At 36.5% G+C, this 23,462-nt stretch overlaps 1 protein-coding gene across 3 annotated transcripts in view; it reads left to right on the forward strand.

Moving 5' to 3' along the window:
• Nucleotides 1-20,199, forward strand: part of MINDY3 (MINDY lysine 48 deubiquitinase 3) — a 104,870-nt gene extending 84,671 nt beyond the window's left edge. For 2 of the 3 annotated variants that reach the window (XM_049881928.1, XM_049881929.1), the window contains 4 exons: nt 8,016-8,088; nt 10,683-10,770; nt 15,344-15,415; nt 19,249-20,199. In XM_049881928.1, coding sequence (XP_049737885.1) covers nt 8,016-8,088; nt 10,683-10,770; nt 15,344-15,415; nt 19,249-19,398 — 383 coding nt within the window. In that variant the 3' untranslated portion in view covers nt 19,399-20,199. Of the gene's footprint in view, nt 1-8,015; nt 8,089-10,682; nt 10,771-15,343; nt 15,416-16,919; nt 17,055-19,248 lie in introns of all 3 variants that reach the window. The other variant, XR_007517077.1, reaches the window with a different exon arrangement.
• Nucleotides 20,200-23,462: the final 3,263 nt, after the last annotated feature.

Consider the following 23,462-nt stretch of genomic DNA (forward strand, 5'->3'; position numbering starts at 1 on the left):
ACTTAGGTAGACCTGTATTAGTAACGTTAACACTATGCTTTAGGCATATTATCAATTAAATGGACTAGAGCAGCTAAAAGGAGCCATGGTGGTACACTGGTGAAAGTGCTCAGCTGCTGACTGAAAGGTTGGTGGTTCGAACCCACCAGCCACTCCACAGGAAAAAGATGTGACAGTCTGCTTCCATAAAGATTTACAGCCTTGGAAACCCTGTATATGTCATTAAGTTGCATGTATGAAGTTATGAAGTTATATAAACCCATTGTCGTCAAGTCTGTTCCAACTCATAGCGATCCTATAGGTCAGAGTAGAACTGCCCCATACAGTTTTCCAAAAAGCGCCTGGTGGGTTCAAACTGCCAACCTTTTGGTTAGCAGCCATAGCTCTCAACCACTATGCCACCAGGGTTTCCATGGGGCAGTTCTGCTGTGTCCTATAGTGTCGCTATGAGTTAGCATCCACTCGATGGCAACGGGTTTGGTTTAGTGCAGCTAATCACCACTTGTGACATTGCCTCTATACGTCCATATCTTCAGCATCTTAAACAAGTGACTTACTAATGATCTTTTAAAACATAAACATGGCCTGTCTAAAAATAATAATGTCTGACATTTCTGTGGAATGCTACAAATGTTAAAGCACTTTATCTGCATGGTCTCATTAAATCCTTACTATAAACCTACGAGATGGCAAAGATCATCATGACCATTTTATTCTTGAGACAACCAACCTTGTGAAAGGTTAAGTCATGCCCCAGAGCCACTTACCTGGTTATGAGAATGGAGACTAGATTCTAAGTAGTGTATTAGGAGATCATGCAATCTTTCCCTCACTCCCTACTACCAATATCTTCTTTTAAAGACTAAAATCATAAAGAAGCATTTTTACCTTTTCTAATGCCAAAGATGAGGAAATTGAAGATTTTTACCAACTTCTGCAGTCTGAAATTGATCAAACATGCAATTAAGACGCATCGATAATTACTTGTGATTGGAATACAAAAGTTGGAAACAGAGGAAGGGTCTGTAGTTGAAAAATATGGCCTTGGTGATAGAAATGATGCCAAAGATCACATGATAGAATTTTGCAAGACCAACCAGTTATTCACTGCAAATACTTTTTTTCAACAACATAAACAATGACTATGCACCTGAACTTCACCAGCTGGAAAACACAGAAATCTACTCAAGTACATCTGTGAAGAGAGACAATGGAAAAGCTCACTATCATCAGTCAGAACAAGGCCAGGGGCCAACTGCCAAACAGACCATCAGTTCCTAATATGTAAGTTTAAATTGAAGCTGAAAAGAATTAAAACAAGTCCACTAGAACCAACATAATGACCTTGAGTATAAATCAAAAAAAAAAAAAACCTGTTGCCATCAAGTCAGTTCTTACTTATAGCAACCCTATAGGACAGAGTAGAACTGCGATAGGGTTTCCAAGGAGCACCTGGGGGATTCAAACCGCAGACCTTTTGGTTAGCAGCCGTAGCTCTTAACCATTACACCACCAGGGTTTCCTGATCTTGAGTATATCCCACTTTAATTTGAGGACCGTCTCAAGAACAGATTTGGTGCATTGAACACTAATGACTGAAGACCAGACGAGTTGTGGGTGGTGTCAAAGAAATTGTACATGAAGAAAGCAAGAGTTCATTAGAAAGAGAGGAAAGACCAAAATGGCTATCAGAAGAAATTCACACTTGCTCTTGAATGTTGAGTAGCTAAAGAAAATTGAAGAAATGATGAAGTAAAAAAGCTAAACAGATGATTTCAAAGGGCTACTCGAGAAGACAAAGTATTGTAATGATGTGTGCAAAGACCTGGAGATAGAAAAACAAGAGGGAAGAACACACTTGGCATTTCTCAAGCTGAAAGGACAGAAGAAAAAAAATTCAAGCCTCGAGCTGCAATATTGAACAAATATGGACAAAATATTGGATGCTGCGGGAAGCATCAAAAGAAGGTGGAAGGAATACACAGAGTCACTGTACCAGAATGAATTGGTAGGCGTTCAGCCATTTCAGGAGGTAGCATATAAAATCAAGAAGCAATGTTAGTGAAAAAGAAGTCCAAGCTGCACTGAAGGTATTGGGGGAAAACAAGCCTCCAGGAATTGACGGAATACCAGTTGAAATGTTTTAACAAACGGATGCAGCGCTGGAGTTGCTCACTCATCTATACCAAGACACTTGAAAGCTCCCGGGCTAACCAGCTGGAAGAGATCGATATTTGTACCCATTCAAAAGAAAGGTGATCTAACAGAATGCAGAAATTGTCAAACAATATCATTAATATATTAATGATTAAAGATAAATCAGAAACAGTTGTAGCAGTACATTGACAGAGAACTGCCAGAAATTCAAGTTGAATTCAAAAGAGGACTTGGAATGAGGGATATCATTGCTGATATCAGATGGATTTTGGCTGAAAGCATAGAATACCAGAAAGATGTTTATCTGTGTTTTATTGACTGTGCAGAGACATTGAATCATAGCAAATTACGGTTAACATTACAAAGAATGGAAATTCCAGACCACTTAATTGTGCTTATGTGGAACCTGTACACAGACCAAGAGGCAGTTGTTTAAACAGAACGAAGGGATACGGCATGGTTTAAAATCAGGAAAGGCGTGCATCAGGGTTGTATCCTTTCACCATACGTATTCAGTCTGTATGCTGAGCAAATAATCTGAGAAGGTGGACTATATGAAAAGAAATGTGGCATTAGGATTGGAGGAAGACTCATTCACAACCTGTGATATACAGATGACACAACCTTGCTTGCTGGAAGTGAAGAGGACTTGAAGCTCTTACTCATGAAGATCAAAGACTTTAGCCTTCAGTGTGGATTACACCTCAGCATAAAGAAAACAAAAATCCTCACAACTGGACCAACAAGCAACATCATGATAAATGGAGAAAAGATTGAAGTTGTCAAGGATTTCATTTTACTGGATCCACAATCAACACCCCTGGAAGCAGCAGTCAAGAAATCAAACAATTTCTTGCTTTTGGCAAATCTGCTGCAAAAGACCTTTTTAACGTGTTGAAAAGCAAAGATGTCACTTTGAGAACTAAAGTACACCTGACCCAAGCCATGATATTTTCAGTTGCCTCATATGCATGCGAAAGCCAGACAATAAATAAGGAAGACCAAAGAAGAATTGGTGTCTTTGAATTATGGTGTTGGCAAAGAATATTGAATATACCATGGACTGCCAGAAGAATAAACAAATCTGTCTTGGAACAAGTACAGCCAGAATGCTCCCTGGAAGCAGGGATAGCAAGATTTCATCTCATGTACGTTGGATACGTTATCAGGAGGAACCAGTCCCTGGAGAAGGACATCATGCTTGGTAGGGTAGAGGGTCAACAAAAAAGAGGTAGACCCTCGAAGAGGTAGTTTGACACAGAGGCTACAACAATGGGCTCAAACATAGCAAGGATTGTGAGGATGGCGCAGGACCGGGCAGTGTTTCATTTTGTTATACTATGAGTTGGAACTGACCTGATGGCACCTAACAACAACAACAAATTTATGTAAAAAAGTTTTTTTACTGTTATCTGTAATTTACTGGAATATGGATTTCATATTGCCTCTCATTCTATTTGAACAATTGGAGTAATCTCCATTTCAGATTCTTTAGGATCTTAAAACCAAAACCAAACCCTTGTGGAGTTGATTCCAAATTATAAAGTACTTATGAGATCAAAGCATATTTTTGAACAGTTAATTTCTCATTTAGAATACTAATAACATTTTAATTTCAGCAGAACTTTGGGAAATCCTCTCTAATTACTCAATTCACTTTAATGAGTAATCCCAAATTCAGAAATAAACTAGTATGTGTGTGACCAGAGCTTAAAGGAAGTGTTATCAGGCCTATCAGGTTTTACATTTGGGCTTTAGAGAAAGTCTACAGTTTATGTTTTGTTTCTTTTGTGAGGGGAAAGTGCTGCTTTATATTCATGTTCATGTTTTATGGAAATTTCTGTAAAATAAAAAGAATAGGGATGAAGGTAAATTGATAATATGATAAAAAAAAATAGTAAAGAACAAAAGAATTGGGGTATGCCTGTGAATATCAGAAAATTTCTAAGCTGCTGAAAGAGCTCCAGTTAGTATCAGATATCTGGGGTTCAAATCCCAACTCTGTTATTTACTAGCTATATTAGGCAAGTTCCTAACCTGTTTTCTCATCTAGAAAATGGACTTTATTTTATTTGTTAATGATGTTGTGTTTTCTGTAAACGTTTACACAACAGTTTAGGTTCCTATTCAGTAATTTCTACACAAGTTGTTTAGTGACATGGTTACATTCTTCACAAAATGGAGTTAATTTTTTTTTTTTTTTACTGTGCTTTAAGTGAAAGTTTACAATTCAAGTCAGTTTCTCATACAAAAACTTATATACACATTGTTATGTGACCCCAGTTGCTCTCCCTACAATGTGACAGCACACTCCTTCTCTCCACCCTGTATTTCCCGTGTCCATTTAACCAGCTCCTGTCCCCCCTCTGCCTTCTCATCTTGCCTCCAGACAGGAGCTGCCCACATAGTCTCATGTATCTGCTTGAGCCAAGAAGCTCACCCCTCACCGGTGTCATTTTCTGTCTTACAGTCCAGTCAATCCCTCTGAAGAGTTGGCTTTGGGAATAGTACAAAATGGAGTTAAGTTTAATATCTACTTTACATGATTATAACATTATTATTCCATATCATATGGTCAATTCAATAAATTGATCGTATTGTTGCTTTAAAAAAATAAAAAAATGTAGAGCTTAATTCTTCATTGATCTCCAAAGACACTGGAGTCACCGTCACTGTACTCTACAAGATATTGTCACAGGTTTTCACGTTGCACACAATGGGTTTTTTGTATCTTCCCACTCACTCCCCAGTTTCTGACAGAATCATGTACATCTCAGGAAGCAACCCTATTGGGGCAAGAGAGAAATGTTTTGGTTAAAAAGAGCCCCTGAGTTGCTAAGATATTATTGACAGACTTCTTTTGTCTCAATGATATCAGTGTGCTGAATTTTTTTTCTGATCATCAGAAATATCTGTCTGTTGTTGATATGTATCAAGCTCAATACACACCTTGGACATTCCCTGGGAATTGCCTTTTTTGTTTTATTCAGAAGTTCTAGGCTCTCCCCTTTTCTCAGTTACTCAGAACGGAAACCATGATTGATAAGTCTTTCTTCTTAAAGTCCAGCTGTGATTTCTTCACAATTAGGAAATAGTTAAATCATCTACTAAATTTCTAACTTAACTATTATTCTCCTTTTCCATCACTACTCTTTTGGCATTGCATTAACCTAGGAGCTGGATGCTGTTTACAATCTGACTTTTTGCTGGTGCAAACCAGTTTTTTTTTTTTTTTTAAACAAACAGCCTTTTCTCCTTTCCAAATGTTTAAAACACAATTTAACTGTAATAGAATATGTATATAGTAGTTGCTTACCATCACAATGGCTGTGCTCTCTTTTTTCCCCACCTTGTGATCCCCATTCTTCTGAGTTTCAAAGCCTGTAGAACTTCACTTTATATTCATGTAGTTAATTGCTACCAGTGTATTCAAGTTCTACTTTTTCTTTTAGTGCTGCTTAGATTTGCTCAACTAGTCCACAAATTGTGCTCTCTCAGATTTCCTTTACTATTGCTTTTGAGGTCTTATCGTTATTGTGTCTCTCTGTCTAATACTTATTTCCACATTCTCTAAGGAATCAGTTGACGTAGATTTCATCTGTTTTTAGACTTACTGATTCTGTTGTTTTTCTGAAGGATTTATCTTTGTAGGTAGGATTGATTTAAGGATTAAAGTAACATATCAAAATAAATTTTTTAAGAGATAACTAATTTCCAAATCTCTTCTAATCTTGGATATGTTTAAAATCTTTGAAATATTTTAAACATTGTTACTCTATAGTTTTAAAATAATATATGTACAGATATAGAGTCATCAACTTAGTACAGTTGTGATTCTCTAGTACGTTTGTATGTAAAAGATGTAAAGCCCATAAATACCTTAAAAATGTTTTGGAAAGTTTAACCTTGAGGTTAGTCATGTATAAGTTGAGCCACTTTGTTGTTTTCATTATTGTTGTTTGCATCTTTATTCAGCAAATTAGCTCTTTCTGGGGGTGGGAGCTGCATTGTGGATTATGGTTTCTGCCATATGATTGCCAGCCATTACTAAATACATGTCATTCAGTGCTTGTAAACAACAGTGTAATGCACACTGCTTCTGTCAAGTAGCAGCGATAGCCCATGATATAGGTGTTAGCCCATAAACACAGAAAGCCATCCTGTCTGCTGGTGGCCAGATAAACCCTGTTTTATGTTTGGAGATTCTGAGCATTTAGCTATGACTTAACTAAGCAAAATAAGTATTTTTTTTTTCTACCTTTCAAAGTCATTAAAGCTAAGCTCACGAAGCTTGAATGGTTTTACAAGTGCCCTCAAACAAGTTCTTATCTATTCCATTTACTACAAGTTATTTGTAACTTGACATTGGAATTACTGTAAACCTGCTGTAAGCCTTCACTTAAAAATTGTTCCTAAATGATTCTTAGCCTTTTAGTCAAGGCCAGTTCTCTGTTCAAACAGATAAGTATCTGCTTATGAGGTTGAAGATTAGAAAAGACCTTTTTAAAATCATAACTTCTTCATTTCCTCTTTGACAGTGTACATTCCACATCCTGAAAGAGTAACCTGTTGCCATTGAGTCGATTCTGACTCATAGCGACCCCACAGGAGAGAGTAGAACTGCCCCATAGGGTTTCCAAGGATTCAAACTGCCAACCTTTTGATTAGCAGCCGAGCTGTTAACCACTGCGCCACCAGGGCTCCCCTGAAAGAGTAACTACACTTTATTCTGTAGTTAGATTATAGGAACAGGGCTTTTGGATGTTTTGTTCTCAATGGCAAAATTAAAAAAAAAAAAATGTCTAATCCCTGAAAAGGATATCTTGTTAGAAGTTGATTTAAAACTGAGACAGTCTTCAGGAATGAGTAAATGGATAGGGGATGTCAGGCACTGTACATTTAAGGGAAAAAACAATTTGTTTAAAGCTGTTATAATTTCTTACTGCCCTACAAGCTTTTTGTGTGTGTCATGTTCTACATCTTCAGAGTTTGGGCCATTTACCAATTCTATTTCCTCATCAAGCCAAAAAAGGGAATATTTTCTGTAAAATAGTCTCATAAACTTTTGATTCTGCTCTGCATTTCAACTTAGAATTTTTTTAAATTAAATCTGTAGCTTTTATTCCATCACCAAATCTGATATAGGGACATCTTTTTCTTGTTATGGAAACCCTGGTGGCATAGTGGTTAAGTGCTATGGCTGCTAACCAAAAGGTCAGCAGTTCAAATCCACCAGACACTCCTTGGAAACTCTATGGGGCAGTTCTACTCTGTCCTATAGGTTTGCTATGAGTCAGAATCGACTTGATGGCAACGAGCTTTTTTTTTTTTTTCTTTATTCATATATTAGCAGCTATCTAAATAAAAGTGAATCACTAACATTGTTTTCAAAAGTTAAATGACTTCATGGCAATAGGAATTTGTTGGTAAAGAATTTCTTTAATTCTGTTTCTTAATGGGAACTTAAAGATTTTCTCTATTTGTTGAAAAATATACCTAATTCAGAATCTGTTATAATTTAAGTAGAAAAGAATTTTTACCCGTTTAGATATGTAACCATGTTTAAAGAAGTAATTTGACTTTAAGGTGTCATTGGAGTTCTAAGGTAAAAGTTATTTGGTCAATTTTTTATTGGAAGATCACTACCCTTGAAAATAAATCTTTGCCTATGTACCCAAGAAAACTAATATAAGGGCATACCTAATAATAACAGGCTTTGGGCTTAAAATAAATTTAAGTGGTATTTTGTAGCTCTTTGTATCCTCCTCATATAATTTTCACAGGAATCTGATCAGCAATATTAATGCTTTTTGAAGAGAATTCTTATTCCAAGTTGTTTCTGATATTTTTTTTTCCAGATAATGGGTTCATACCTGATTCACTTTTAGAAGATGTGATGAAAGCATTGGACCTTGTTTCAGATCCTGAATAGTAAGCTAAATAAGCCTAAAACCAAATCCATTGCCAAATAGGAAATGTTGTTTGTCCAATGCCAAAAAATTTACATTAAATTTAAAACATTATGTACATTTTTGCCTTGCTTTATCTAAACCTGCATATACATAACATAGCACTTTATATAAAGCAAAGATTCAGGAAGAAATCAGATTAATTCAGCATTATAGCAGAGATTGAACATAATAAGCTTTGTTTCCCACACTACACTTATTGTCCTGCTTTTTAAAAGGTGCTAATAATATAAATAAATCTTTTTCTATAAACTTTAAATATATTTTTTTCTAACACAGCTTTTTTTTTTCGATTTTATGGATTTCTTTAGTAGTCTGGGTGAAAGTAGTGACAGTTTTCTGTAATGTAGATACTGTTTGTGTTCTACTTAAATATTCAGCTGTCCAGCAGGCCTCTGATTTTCAGAGACATTGAACATTTCCAACTGATTAAACTAACTGCTCTGAAATCTTTGTAAATGACCCCAATATATTACAGAATATAGTTTTTCAGCATTGCCTAATGTTAATAACTTGTCTTCATTTTCATTGTTACATTTTATACAATATCATATCTACAACTGCTTCCGTAATTTTGGGATCTTTACCATGAGAAAACAGTCCTCTCTTGTTAAGAGGCTACACATATTAATCAAATATGGATATAAAAATAAAGATCATCTATGAAAAATCTGTGGGTTTTCTGCATGATTTTTCTTTTTTTTTTTAACTTCTGCAAGTTTTTTTTATTTAACAGTGAACAAACAAACTTTACTGTACAAAACGTAAAACAAAAGGATTCAGCAAAGGCAACCTAAACCGCACCGGTATACGCAGTGTTTAGGATTTGGTCCTCTTCTGTTTCTAAGTGGATTCAGATGTGCTTTCTTTGGAAAGGATGACATGTATATAAACATTTATAAACTAATCACATCTGAATTAATACTCCTCAGTCTTACTACCTAGGGCTGTTATTTTATCCATATTCAATCGTTGAACATAATTCATTTCCAACTTAGAAAGAGGAGAAACCCAGAGAGAATTGACCTAGTCTAATAAATGGTATAATGGTAATTATTATATATCTTCTAAACTGATTTCCAAATAAAGACCATCTCGTTTACACTGCTGCAATTTACAGAAGAGAACTGAACTCTTGAGTAGTTTGGGCGACTGACGATTCTACCAGTTTTTTACGTGGAAAAGAGGTGGAAGGAAAGTTTTTGTTTTTGTTTTCGAATTCTGAAATAGATAGCTATCTGAGACCTGCCTAATTTTGTTTCACTACAATACTAACATACCTTGAATTTTAAAGTTAGTGCAATTGATTTAATCAAATTGGTTTTTCTACAAGTAGCTAAAAGATTAAACTGATTGATTCTCTCTATGCTTCGGCCTCATCATGTTTATAAAATATGTGATAGCCCATGAACCAGCAGGGTCATACTGATGATTAAATGTATTAACTAAATTCAGTATAACATGACCTTGGCCTAACTCAGACCCAGTAGAATATCATATCCTTTACATATTGTACAACTGTATTTTCATGTAAATAATGAGCACCTTCTACATTTGTTTGCTGACTGTGCCCTACACCCAGAGGGTGTTTTCATAGGCACCGCTATGCCAGGTTTTTTTTTTACATGTTACTGTAAAAAAATTAGCATAGCGAGCTTACAAAAACATTCATCGGGGAGGACGCAGTTTGGCAAACAAACATTGAAGGCATGCCTTATTTATGTAAAACTACGGTAATAGGTATATTTAACTTGATATTTTATAGTTTGGGAGATAACATGGAGAGTAAAAAGTTTCTGAAAAGACTGTTTTCATTATTAAAACTGTTCAGACAGCAATCTACTTTTCTGTGCCTTCTTTCTACTCACATATACCAATTAGTACCTCTCATCAACTTTGGCTGCACTGAAATGGTAAGGGTTGTGCAAAGCACTGTTCACTTTAAGCTGCTACTAGATGAATGAATGTACCACTTACTGCGATGCCCTGTACTTTGGATCTTACAAGATTATTTCACCTCTTTAAACTTCAAGTTACATTGTCTAAGAATTTTATGCCACCACCGCATTCGATTCTTCAAAGTAAGCTTTTTCAGATGTTTTTGATTATCTGATGTACCACTGTCTTTTGATGCTGTTTCTCCTTGGCTTTAAAAGAAACATTTTTTTAAAAAGTTAAATGCCTCATTTGATAAATTCAAGCATACCTGTAAAGCAAAGAGGATTTGCCTTCGGGAGGTTGGTTATAAACCTGAGTTCATAAGCCTAGATTTTTAAATTACTTTACCTAATAAGGAACAGTATTCCAAAGTCGTCATCATAATTTAAATTTTAAATAGTAACAGATTACTGTGGTTTAAAAATAACCATGTTTTGGCAAATTAGATATCATTCCTATGTATTTGTCATTAAGGCTCTAAAAAGAACAACTCTTAGGATTTTTGGCAGGCAAATGTGTTCAGTGCCAGTAATTTAATCATGAAGGAAGATAAATAAGCCGCTTTTTTCTCCTTTGGTGTCCACTGTTTTTCTTTTTCTTTTTTTCCCCTCCTTATAGTATAAACCTCATGAAGAACAAATTAGATCCAGAAGGATTAGGAATCATATTGTTGGGTCCATTTCTTCAAGAGTTTTTTCCTGATCAGGTAACATAGTTGAGGAACTGTATTTATTATTTTGTTCTGTTGGAATGATCATCTGTGGTTATGTCAGCATTTTTTCTGCTCCTTTAAAATGTTCTAATGTGCAAATATGAGACTGTGAATGCACTATTATTATGTTAAAGATCTTCCAGTACAGAGATGATAGAAGGGTATGTGTATTTCCAATGCAATAATTCAGAACTTTGATCGGGTAGAGGGGGAGAGATGCTAGAAATTGGTGTATACACCAATACATACATACAGTGATACTGTTTTTCTGAAAAGGTAGAATTCAGAAGTATGTTGACTAAAAAGAGAAAGATTCTCTTCATCTACTCTTATCCCCATTTTCCTTCTCTTAGGTAAGTAGCTTTTGTTCATAGATTGGTATGTATCTTTTTAGAACTTTCTAAATACTGGAAAAAGAAGGTAGAAGCCTGGATGCAGTAGGCGCTCCTACTAGTGAACCTAAGTTCGGGAGAATTTCGGTAGAGTGGAAGAAAAACTTTTGAGTGGAGCTGTGCTGTTTCATATTGGGACATTTCTTCCATTGGGCTTTGATAGGAGATCAGTTAATAGGAACCTGTGCTAACCTTAGTACTCTTGAGTTATGTCTGAGTCATTGGCAAGCCAATTCTGTATCCTGTGTCTGTCTTTTCTTCTTAAGTGAGGAGTTTTACCACTAAACCAAATTTTTTAGCTAGGTGTATAGTGGTCATTTCATCAGCATGGTTTAAGTTGAAGTTTACCAGTTTAATAGAAATGCCAATTTCTGTTCCACCTCTATTGTAAAAGAGATTTGTTGCCAAGTAGAAAAGCTATTTTAAAAAATGATTGAGGGAAAATTCAAGATATAATTGTTAATGTCTCAGATTTAAATTATTAGCATTCAATCCTAGTAATTAGAAAACAAAAGGAACTTGTATTTTCTAAACCTATATCTGTCTGTTCTGGCTGTTGTGAGAAAAGAAAGTGAATGATGTGACATTCAGAAAATAACTGAGGACATCACAATGTAGGCTATGAGACTTTTTAAAAATTTTGCAAACGCTTCAGTAAAAAAAAATTCACTTTATTTTCTGACATTACTAGAAATGCTCTATTGGATTGTGGCGTCCTATGTGTTCATGCTCCAACTACCAGGTTTCATTAGTAGGGATTTCTGAAAGCTCCTTTGTGGACTCTCATCTTGTGTTGTAGATGACTTGATAAATGTTTAATAAGTTAGAGCACTTTAAACTTTTTTGAGGGAATGATATTAATTTTAATTTTTATATTTCTAAGGCTTCCTATCCAAACACTTGAAATTGATTTCTTAGATGTTAATATAATGAAAGGCGTCCCTGGATGGCACAGACGGTTAAATGCTTAACTACTAACTGAAAGACTGGTAGTGCAGATCCACCCAGAGATACCGTTCCTATTCGGTTTTAATTTAATTTGGGGAAGATTTTAAAAACTTCTTGGGAAACAAAAACTGAAACAGTTACTACCAGCTCTTTTGGAAATATACAGTCTTATGTGTAGTTAATTACATGATGCTGCTTATAAGTATAATTTATTCAAGGAATTAAGTTTTTAATTGCAGTATCCTTGAAGTAGTTAAAGAACCAGAGTTCCCTTCCTTTTTACATGTAACAGATTTCTCCATGTAATTGTACTGTTTATGCCTTCTAGTCATCTCTGATGTTTGCTAATTTCCTGCTACTCTTCAGAATGAACTCTCCAGCCCAGCTTGGTTGGCCTCCTTGCCTCTATAGTTCATAACTTTTTCCTAAACCACAGCAAATGATCCTGCCATTGGTTCCCTTTAGAGCAATGGGTTCTCAAAGTATGGTCTCCAAAAACTTGTTGAAATGCAGATTCTTAGATCCGTCCCACACCTAGTGAATCAGAAACTTTGGGATTGGGGCCCAGCAGTCTGTTTTATCAAGCCCTTCGGGTGATTCTGACAGACCCCACGGTTTGAGAACCGCTGCTTTAGAGAAAGACCTGTCACATTCCCGATTATTCACATCCAGTAAGAGCTCAGACCCCTGTGTTACAGATCTTTTCTCATCATAGCATACACCACCCGATGTCCTCTTTCTCTGTAATCACAAAACATAGTGACTGTCACTCATTTTGGCCATTATTTCATATACTGCTTTGTACCTAACGAATCAACCTACTAATACTCAGTAAACATTCTTCATTGAATCAAGCAAGGAGTAAAGTTGCAAAACTTGACTCAGAAGGATGGCCAGGAAAATATTTCTCTAACTTCAGTAATCTTTACAAGTGCTTAAAGTAGGGACTATTGAAGAGCATTTTTTTGCCATGAGGTAGGAGCTGAGCGGGGAAGGGGGGCTGGGAATATTCATAAGCTTTTCAAGATAATTTGTTTATAATAAGAATTACAGCAGTAGCTACCATTTATTAAGCACTTATTACACTTATAAATAGTGCACCAGGCACTATTTGCTTTATAAAGTACGTACTATTATTTTCCCCATTTTGACAATGAAGAAACTGAGAATCAGAGAACTTACGAAAATTGCTTAATGTCCTACAGCTGTAAGTGACTGACTGGGGATTCCAGTGTAGGTCTGTGTAACCCCAGAGTCTAAGCACTTTACCACTGTGTTACACTACCTTTTGTTGATGTCTCAGTGTTTTATGCCAGTTGTTAAAGACTGGGACTAGAGAATATAAATTGTATTAAATTACAGTAAAGGTTTATTTTTTAAGTTAAAAGTAACTCTGAATATCAAGAGCTAAATTACTTATCTAAACATCCAATTGTGTTGATTCATCAATAATTTATTGATTTTTCTACTTTGTATAAAAAAGTGCTTACATTTTAGATGGGAATATAAGGCATGAAAAGTTAAACATTTAAAATCTTTAAAAATAATAGATGATGCAAAGTAGTATGATTCATTCCCAAATTAATTATCCTAACAATTATTACTATAAAAAAACCAAACTAAACCCACTGCCGTCGAGTCAATTCCGACTCATAGCGACCCTATAGGACACAGTAGAACTGCACCATAGAGTTTCTAAGGAGCGGCTGGTGGATTCGAACTGCTCACCTCCTGGTTAGCGGCCATAGAACTTAACCACTACACCACCAGGGTTTCCATTATTACTATAAGGATCCCAAAATAATAAAGAACCCAACTAGTGTGATAAAACTTCATAGGAAAGGTAAGATTTGAATCGGGTCTTGAAAAATGAAAAAGGAGTTGAATTAGTGAAGAAAAGAGCACGAGAGAAGGGTATGTATAAGTGTGCAAAGGGCCAAAAACAAAAGGTCTTTTCATGGGAAAATAATAGGCTTGTTTAAAACAGAGGATTCAGAAAGGTGAGTATGGAGACAAGACTGAAAAGTAAATTGGGTTCTGTATTATTTTAGGACTCATGGTTGTAAATCACAGAGCCCCAGCCTGAATCAGCTTAAAGGGGTGAGGGGGAAGAGGGAGAGAAAGGCTGGAGATACATATTGGAAGGAGTAAAAAAAAAAAGTAGCTCACAGGAATTGAAGAACTGAACAACCAAGCACAGAATTGGAGTTTCTCAGAGACTAGAGCAGAGACCTTGAACACTACCAGAAGTCTCCTCCGTCTCCCATTCTTTCTCTCTAAGGTAGCTTCGTTCTCCTGGCACATCTTTGTCTAGGAAGCTGAAGCCACAGGTGCCAGCAGCTCTTTTCCCTTAGTTCCAACTGGAAAAGAATTCTCAAGAGGAACTCTGGCCCAGCTTGGGTCACAGGCCCATCCTTGTATCAGTTGGATAGGGCCAGGAAGACAAAGGGGATAGACACGGGGAGACTGAGCTATATTATAGTCCCTGAGGGAAATCACTGAGAGCCAGGCACCTTCAGTGGGACCAGACTGGCAATAACTTTGAATGCTAGGTTGAAGGAGGCGAACTTGTTGTTTAGCTAGTTGAAAATCGAGGTTAAAACAGTAGAAATAACATGATCAAACTGTTTCTGAAAGTTTCACCTGATAGTGATTTATTGAATGTTATTAAAGTCTCTTTAAGCACTGTAATTGTGTTTTCATTTCTCACAATGCCCTTTCATTAATTAGAAGTTGGCAATATTCACATGACATTTTTGGAATGGAGATCCCTGATTGGATATTGCAGACCCAATTGGAAATATTGAACAAAAGTGATACTACCACTCTCCCATATCAATTGGAAGGGGCAAATTATTCACAACCAGAGAAGATACAGAGATATATTTTGGGGAAATATCTTTGTGTCTTAGAAGGTTGTCCTTTAAAAAAAAATAGTAGTAATTCATGCATATAGCTGAAAACATAAACTAGCACAGAAGATCATACTGTGAAAGTCAGTTCTTCTCATTTTCCAGTCTCTTCTCCTGAAGCAAACTCATGGTATTTCAGCTTTTAGGTTTTCTGGTCTTTAACCCATAAATCCAAGCTTCTTGCTTTATCAAATGATCCCTCAATCAAAGGGTGAGGATTTAAACTTACATTTTACTTTCAATTATTAATTAGAAATTGCCTGATATAAAGACATAATTTGAAGTTTTAATATGCTTTATTTATAATTATAATAGGGCTCCAGTGGGCCAGAGTCTTTTACTGTCTACCACTACAATGGATTGAAGCAGTCAAATTACAATGAAAAGGTATGATAATTTACATAGTAATTTATCTCTAACTGGGTTGATGAAATAAATATTTGAGTATGGAACAATGTTTCATTCCCATAAAATTGCTACCCAAGGATATTATTCCAGGAATCTCTAGTATCACAACGTATTTCAGAACTGGTCATGTTTCAGTTTGACCAGTAAGGGATACTCAGTGAGATTCACACTGGACTTTGGAGCAATAGTGTCACTGTGACGACATAACTACATCTACATATGTGTTGATACCCTTGATTATGTAGCTATTACCAGGTCCACAATTGTAGTTTGTTCAGTGAAAGGTGTTACTTACCTGTTTAAATAGAGAAAGGGATAACAGTCAGATTTTTGAAAAAAATCTTTTTAAAGGATTTAAATTAGTAACCATACTAGCTAGCATTTATTGAGCATTTGCCTAGAATGTTACTAAGCACTTTGTTTTAGCTTCAGTTTCGACCTAGGAGTAGGTATTGTGTGTATATCCCGATTTTCACAGAAGATGAAACTAGCACAGGAAGGTAAGCAGCGTGCCCAAGGTCAGGCAGCCGGAAGTGGCAAAGCTGGGACTGAAGCTGAGGTAATCTAACTGCAGAGCTTTGCTGCTTTCCTTTGTGGAGCACTGACAAGGGCATGTAGGTGATTCACGTCCAGATGTACCCACTGGTTTAAATCAGAAGCCTGGTCTCACTGATTAACCCTTTTTGATTAAATACTAGCTTTGTACATACAGTATATCGTGTTTACATTTATTAAATAAAGTAACATTCACAGTAGATATACCTAATATTATATAGATTGGGATTTTACACTTTTACCAACTTCTAGAGTTTCTTTAAAAGGAGCCCTGGTGACACAGTGGTTGCATCACTGAGCTGCTAACCAAACCCACCAGCTGCTTCTCGGGGGAAGGATGTGGCAGTCTGCTCCCGTAAAGATGGCAGCCTTACAAACCTTATGGGGCAGTTCTGCTCTGTCCTGTTGGGTCGCTATGAGTCAAGCAACTCAGCGGTGACAGATTTTGGGTTAGAGTGTCTTTAGATGGAATAAAGCCTAACATGCCTTTTCAGTTTGATATATTCATATTAGTTTCATAAGTATCTAAATTGGTTATAGCTACAGAAAGCAGATTAGAATGTAGAAGAGGATCTTCCACCTTACATACATTAATTAATGTAAATCAAGTGTATTAATTTTTATTTAGACATATCTAAAACTGAGACTAAAATGTACTGTACATAGTGAGGTATAAATTAGAAGTTTTATTAAATTAGGTCCAAAGATCTTTTCACAAGAAGATAATATGTTCATATATACCAAAAAATATAATTTGTCAATAAGAAAACTTGGATGCTGTTTTCTAATATGTGTTAATGAGTATTTTATCTAGACTTTGAAGTTTTTCATAGCTTTGTAATAGGTGGTACTTTACAGTCACTAATTAGTTATCCCCCTACACAGTCCCTTCAAGGTAGGTCAGTCAAATATTGTCCATATTTTACAGATGAGGCATCTGAGACAGGGAGATTAAGTGACTCGTGCAGGTCACACAGCAAGTCTTTGACAGAGCAGGGATTGGAACTGAGTTCCCGATTCTCAATCCTGTGCTTGGTCTGCTTGGCCACGCTACCTGTATATAGTAAGTTTTCAAATCATGCTTGTGACAAGCATCTTAAATACTAACAAAAATATCAGAAATTTAAAAAGATTAAATATTAATATGACACTAAATAGTACATAATGACTATAAAGCATGTATGTCATTAAGTTGCATGGGTATAATGTTATGAAGTTACATAGGAGCTGGAAATATGACAGGCCACATGCTGCAGTACTGTTAAGAATATCTGAGGAAACAGACAAAAAGAGAATCCTGGTGAAGTGGAAGGGGGTATGCTCATCAGGCAGCTAAGGCTGGTCGACCCTAGAGGTAGGTCTCAGTACTGCGCCCAAGCAGTTCTGCTCTGAGCAAGTAAAGCTCTCTGAAAAATAGGTCCTGTCTAGTTCAAGTATAATAACTTGCATAACATTCTTTGTGTACAACTTTCAGAAAAGAAAGTTTTGCTTTGGGAAGTTGAAAAGCTGCAGTTGTAGTTTTTTAGTAGGAAATTTATTTCATCCAAACTAGAAATAAACTAATGTATTAACCCAAAGAAAGATGGGGAAAAATGCATTTCACATTAAAGTATATGTTTAGGACTTCCTAAATAAAGGACATATGAAACCAAAATATCTGACCTAGTAATATATTCTATTCCTAAGTTACTCCTTTTGGCTCCTTAGTCAAATAGTTTATGGCTTTTATGTTGAAAGAACATAATTATAATCATGTGTATCAGCCATTGAGTGTAAAAATAATTATGTATACTTTGAAAGAAGGCAGTCTATATTTGTTTCTTTTAAATTATGTGGAGTCTAAATTTTCTTGGTACAGTGACTAAATTCTTTAATATACACAGTGAGCCCTTCAGTTAAGGATTTGTATGTGTGCGTATGTGTGATATTTCATAGACATTTCTAAAAATTTTTAATTGTAAATTTAAAAAATCAGAATAAAAACTTTTTCTGATATCAACCTACCAGTTTTAAGCCCTGCTAGTGGTTTTTTTTAGTGGTTAAGCTCTTGACTGCTAACCAAACGGTCAGTGGTTCAAACCCACCAGCCACTCTGTGGGAGAAAGGTGTGGCAGTCTGCTTCCTGTTGCCTTGGAAACCCTATGGGGCAGTTCTACTCTGTGCTATAGGATCTCTATGAGTCAGAATCGACTAGACGGCAGTGGGTAAGGAACCTATCAATTTATAATTTATATGATCATTGCCACTGCATATAAATTACCTGGTTAGTTTAATCCAGCAACCTTTGCCTATTATTTGAATTTTTTTGACCTTTTAAATTTTTCTCTGACTTTTCATGCAGTACAAAGTACACTCATGAACAGCATTCCAGAAGTATTCAGTACTACACAGGCGGTCCCCAAGTTACAAATGAGAGCCTTTCCTGTGTCTTTAAGAATTTGTAGGGAAGTCCATACAGGTGCATATGGTTCTTATTTAGCCTTACTTTAGAGCAAGAAAAGGCTCGAAGCCCCTTTTCAGTGATTTAAAGCGGCATATGCCAGCAAGTGAAAGTGATTGTGATGAATTTGTTGCAAGTGGGGGGTGGTTCAGTCATTTCACAGTGAGGGCAAATATAAAAAAAAAAAAAAAACATTTTTTTTTTTATGAGTTGACTTATCCAGGTTGACTTATCTGTAAGCTGAATGTTCGTAACCTGGGGACTGCCTGTAATAGCAAAATTCATTAACAGATATCCACATTGCTTCAGCTCTGAAAACTCAGCACTTAAACTGAAAGAAGAAAATAAAGCTCTCCTCAGAGTATATAGCCGTATTTCTACTGTAGCTTTCCATTCCATGAAGCACTGTGGCACCCACATGCCTCAGTATGAGAGCAGAAGGATCAGTATAAATGTAATATGTACATACAGCCATCTAAAATGTCTTCCAAGTGCTGTATTTCCTTTGATGAATGGTTTCTGTTTTATCAGAAAGTCTGTGTTTTCTGATTTAGCTAAACCTTTTTTTTAATCATGGCCTTAAATTCTAAAAATCAACTGGTCAGCCAGCAATTAAAATTTATATCACCATTATATCACATTAATCTGTAAACTGATATTCTTGTTCATAATTTCTACCCGAATAAAATTAGATGTAAAGTTTCATGTGAGACAATATGTAGTACCTTACTTACTAGCCTATGACAACTGTTTGTATCCCTTATGAGAATTTGCCAAGAATATTGATTAACCTTGGTGGCTTTATTTTGTTCAACAGGTCATGTATGTAGAAGGGACCGCAGTTGTTATGGGTTTTGAAGATTCCATGCTACAGACAGATGACACTCCTATTAAACGCTGTCTCCAAACCAAATGGCCCTACATCGAATTACTCTGGACAACAGATCGCTCTCCTTCATTAAACTGATCTGCCCGAGTATTTTCACAGTAGCAAATGTTGAAAGAGGGACTCAAGACTGGCAATTGGCTAAATTAAGCTGTACACTGGTATCACTGATTAACTGTAAATACAATTAAAAATGCTTTTTCAGTATTTAAAATATGTTTAACTTATTTGTTTTAAAGCTTAATGCTAAAGGTTATCCTATCTTGACCCTTTATGTGAAATTTACTAGCAAAATTAAACTTTAATCAAAGTTCATTGCTTTTGAAGTCATATAATTTTCCTTCGTTTAGCAAATTACAAACACATAATACTGTAGCATTTGTACGCTGAGTATCAAAATCACTATAAACTCCTACTTTTAGGTTTTATTTCATTCAGGCACATTTTATTGTTTAAATGATACTGATTTGTAATGTATCAGCCTCAACACATTGAAATGCACAAGAGTTCATGTTTGCAATTTCTTTTCTAAAATCTGTCTTCCATTAGAAATATTGATAAGTAACAAATTATCGGCCTGGATCCTTTGGCAGTTGGCTTAACTCTGGCATGTTTTACAAAAAGTAGAAACTAGAGGGGAACATGACCATTTATTCACAATATATCAAGGACATCTTTTAAAAATCGGTAGGAAAGAGAGTCTGTGTGATAGTCTTAACACTGTTAACTTTCACTGTATTGCCAGATACACTTTTCCAAATTCGTCCCAGCAGCCCCATAAGCCAGCTTCCTTGTATATTTATAAATGTGATAAATGCATGAAAACATGTTATTACATTAGTGTATTGCGTTATTTATTATGGTCCTAATTGATGGCCTCAATAAACACTTTTTTTTTTCTTTAACTGTGCAGTAGCATTTTTTACATTAGTGGTCAAAATAGAAGAATCGTTTTAAATGTTTCACCCCAGCATCTCTGAGAGCACAGCATAGAATAAATGCCTAAGAGCTCATACAGGACCTGAGTATAAAGAGATCAAACCTTACGTTTCTCTAAGAGCTGTGCTAATTCACTCAAGACAGCCAGAAGCGCTAGAACCTGAGTGGCAGCTGCCTGGACCAGTGGACCAAGGAACAGAAAACTCATCCTGTTTCTGGCATACCTCTCTGAAAAAAAACCCAATCTCCGCATGTGTTTCTAAAACTCCAGATTGCCTTTCTTTGGTAGGGACATGTCTCAGTGCCAGGTGCATAGTAATTTATAATAAATACCTGACAATGTAATCAATTAAAAATAGCAACCCTTCTTTCCTCTTTTCTGCTTCAGGGCACTGACCATCTCTAAGCAAAGCAGCAGTAGTAGTTCCACTGTGGACATGATCTCCTGATGCTTGACTATATTTTCATTTAGGGTTGGCTCCCACAGTTTATCTTCTGGTCCCAAAGAGCTTATTAAATAAGTCAGCACTAAGGTCACGAATATACTTTACAGCATTTCTCTGCATTCCTTCTTCAAGCTCCACTTGAGAGGTGGCCCTAGTGGGAATGCTGAGGGCACAGCAGTAGCCTCAGCTGCCAGGTTTCAGTGACAGTGGGCAGCTGGTGCAGAGCACAAAGGCTGGATGAGCCTTTTCACCTCCAGTTGTGACACTGACAGTCTGGGGGCATATACCCCACTATCCCTGTGAGAAGGAAGTAGTGCTTTGCCACCACAATGACTTTAAATTTGCTCCTTTCCCACTCCCCCCGCCACACACCCTAGTCTACTCTCTCTGGCCCTGATTGACCAAAACCTCTATTAAATTAGCAAGTGAGTTAGCAAATTTCTCAAAAATGACTGAACACACCGAACTATTTTGTGCCCCTGAGTCTGTTCTTGTATTGCCAACTGCCTGGAATGTCCTTTCCTTCCCCACCCCTCCCTGCCTACAGAACTCTACCCAGTCCGAGGACCACCTCCTCTGTGGCCCTTCTGGCCCCACAACACAGCAGCAGAATTAACTCTTACCCGTGTATTAGTTTCTATTGCTACTGCAACACAAATTTATCATCCTAACAGTTCTGGAGGTCAGAAGTTTTGTAATCAAGGTGTTGGCAGGGCTGTGGTATTTCTGGAGGCTTGAGGAGAGAATCCATTTCCTTGTGTTTTCCAGCTCTAGAGGCCACCTGCAGTTTCCTGGCTTATGGCCGCTTCCTTGAATCACTCTGACTTCACCTTCCATCATCACATCTGTCTCTGATTCTCCTGCCTCTTTTATTTATAAGGACCTTTCTGATTCCAGTGGGCCTACCTGGATAATCCATGGTAATCTTGCCATATCAAGATCCTTCTTTAATCACGTCTGCAAAATTCCTTTTGTCATGTAACATATTCGCAGGTTCTGGGGAGCTAAGGCATATAAAAAAAAATGGGAGGCCCTTATTCTGTCTATGTACCTGCTTTGTGCCTCACCTCCCGGTTCTAAGGGGCCATGTTAGCAGCATAGCACTCAGACGCATTTTGTTTACGTATAGTCAGCCTTGTTAGTTGCTGTCAGGTCAGCTCCAGCTCAGGACAACCTCGTGTATAACAGAACCAAACATTGCTTGGTACTACGCCATCTTCATGATCGTTGGTATGTTTGAGTCCATTGTTGGAGCTGTTGTGTCAGTACATCTCATGGTGGGTTTTCCCTTCTTTTCACTGACCTACCAAACGTGATACCCATTTCTAGCGATTGGTCTTTCCTAATGTTTCCTAATGAAATGTGCAAGGTATGTAAGCTGAAGTCTCACTATCCTCACTTCTAAGGGGCACTCTAGTTGTATATCTAATATTGATTTGTTCATCCTTCTGGCAGTCCACAGTGTATTCAGTATTCTTAAACAACACCACAGTTCAAATGCATCAATTCTGTCTTCGTTTTTCATTGACCAGTTTTTGCATGTATATGAGACAATTGGAAAGGCCATATAGCTTGGGTCAGGTACACCTTAGTCATCAAAGTGACTTCTATGCTGGAATCTGAGCTTGATCTAATTGAATACTGCACCAAACAACTATGGGTACATTTTCTCTTCACATTCATGTGGAACATTTACCAAAAGAGCCTATATGTTGAGGTCTAGAAAGCAGGTCTAGAAAGTTACTAAATGTTTGGAAATTAAGCAACATACTTCTGAATAACCCAGGGATCAAAGAATAAATTGCAGTGGAAATTAGAACATCTTTTTACTAATGAGAATGAAAATATGACACAGCAAAAATTGTGGAATGTAAAGGAAGCAGTGCTTACAAGGATATTCATAGCTTGAAAAAACTAGAAAAGGGAAAAGTTTGGAATTCGGAGATTTAAGCTTTCATCTCCAAAACACAAACAGAAGGAAAATAAATAGTAAGATAAAAGATATTCACATGTAAAAGAATGAATTTGGCCCCTATCTCATGTCATACACCAATTAACATGATCATAAGTCTATAAGGTCTAAAACTAGCAGAAAACATAGGCATAAATCATCATGACCTTGAGTTTCTTTACTAGGACACCAAAAGCTCAAATAACAAAATATGTATATATAATAATAATTTAAAAAATTATTTGGACTTCATCAAAATCAAAACCTCTTGTACCAAAGGACACCATCAAGAAAATGAAGTGACAACCCATAGAATCGGACAAAACGTATGGAAATCGTGCATCTGACAAGAAACTTGTATCTAGAATATATAAAGGATTCTTATAACTCAGCAATATAAACCTAACTTTAAATTGGGCAAATTATTCGAATAGGCATTTCTCCAAAGAAGATGCATAAATGACCAATGTTGTTCTTGTCGGATACCATCAAGTCAAATCCAACTCATAGCGACTCTATATGACAGAGTGGAACTGCCCCACAGGGTTTCCTAGGCTGTAATCTTTCCAGGAGCAGACCATTAGGTCTTTTCTCCCTCGGGGCAGGGCCACTGGTTGGTTCAAACAGGTTGACCTTTCAGTTAGCAGCAGAGTGCCTAACCATTGCACCACGAGGGCTCCTAAAATGACCAATAAGTACATGAAAAAATACCCAACATCATTAGTCATCAGGGAAATGCAAATCAAAACCACAATGAGATACTGCTTCACACCCCCTAAAAAACAAAACAAACAAAAAAACCTGTTGCC

This window comes from Elephas maximus, chromosome 4 (genome assembly GCF_024166365.1).
Source record: "Elephas maximus indicus isolate mEleMax1 chromosome 4, mEleMax1 primary haplotype, whole genome shotgun sequence".
Classification (NCBI taxonomy): Eukaryota; Metazoa; Chordata; class Mammalia; order Proboscidea; family Elephantidae; genus Elephas; species Elephas maximus.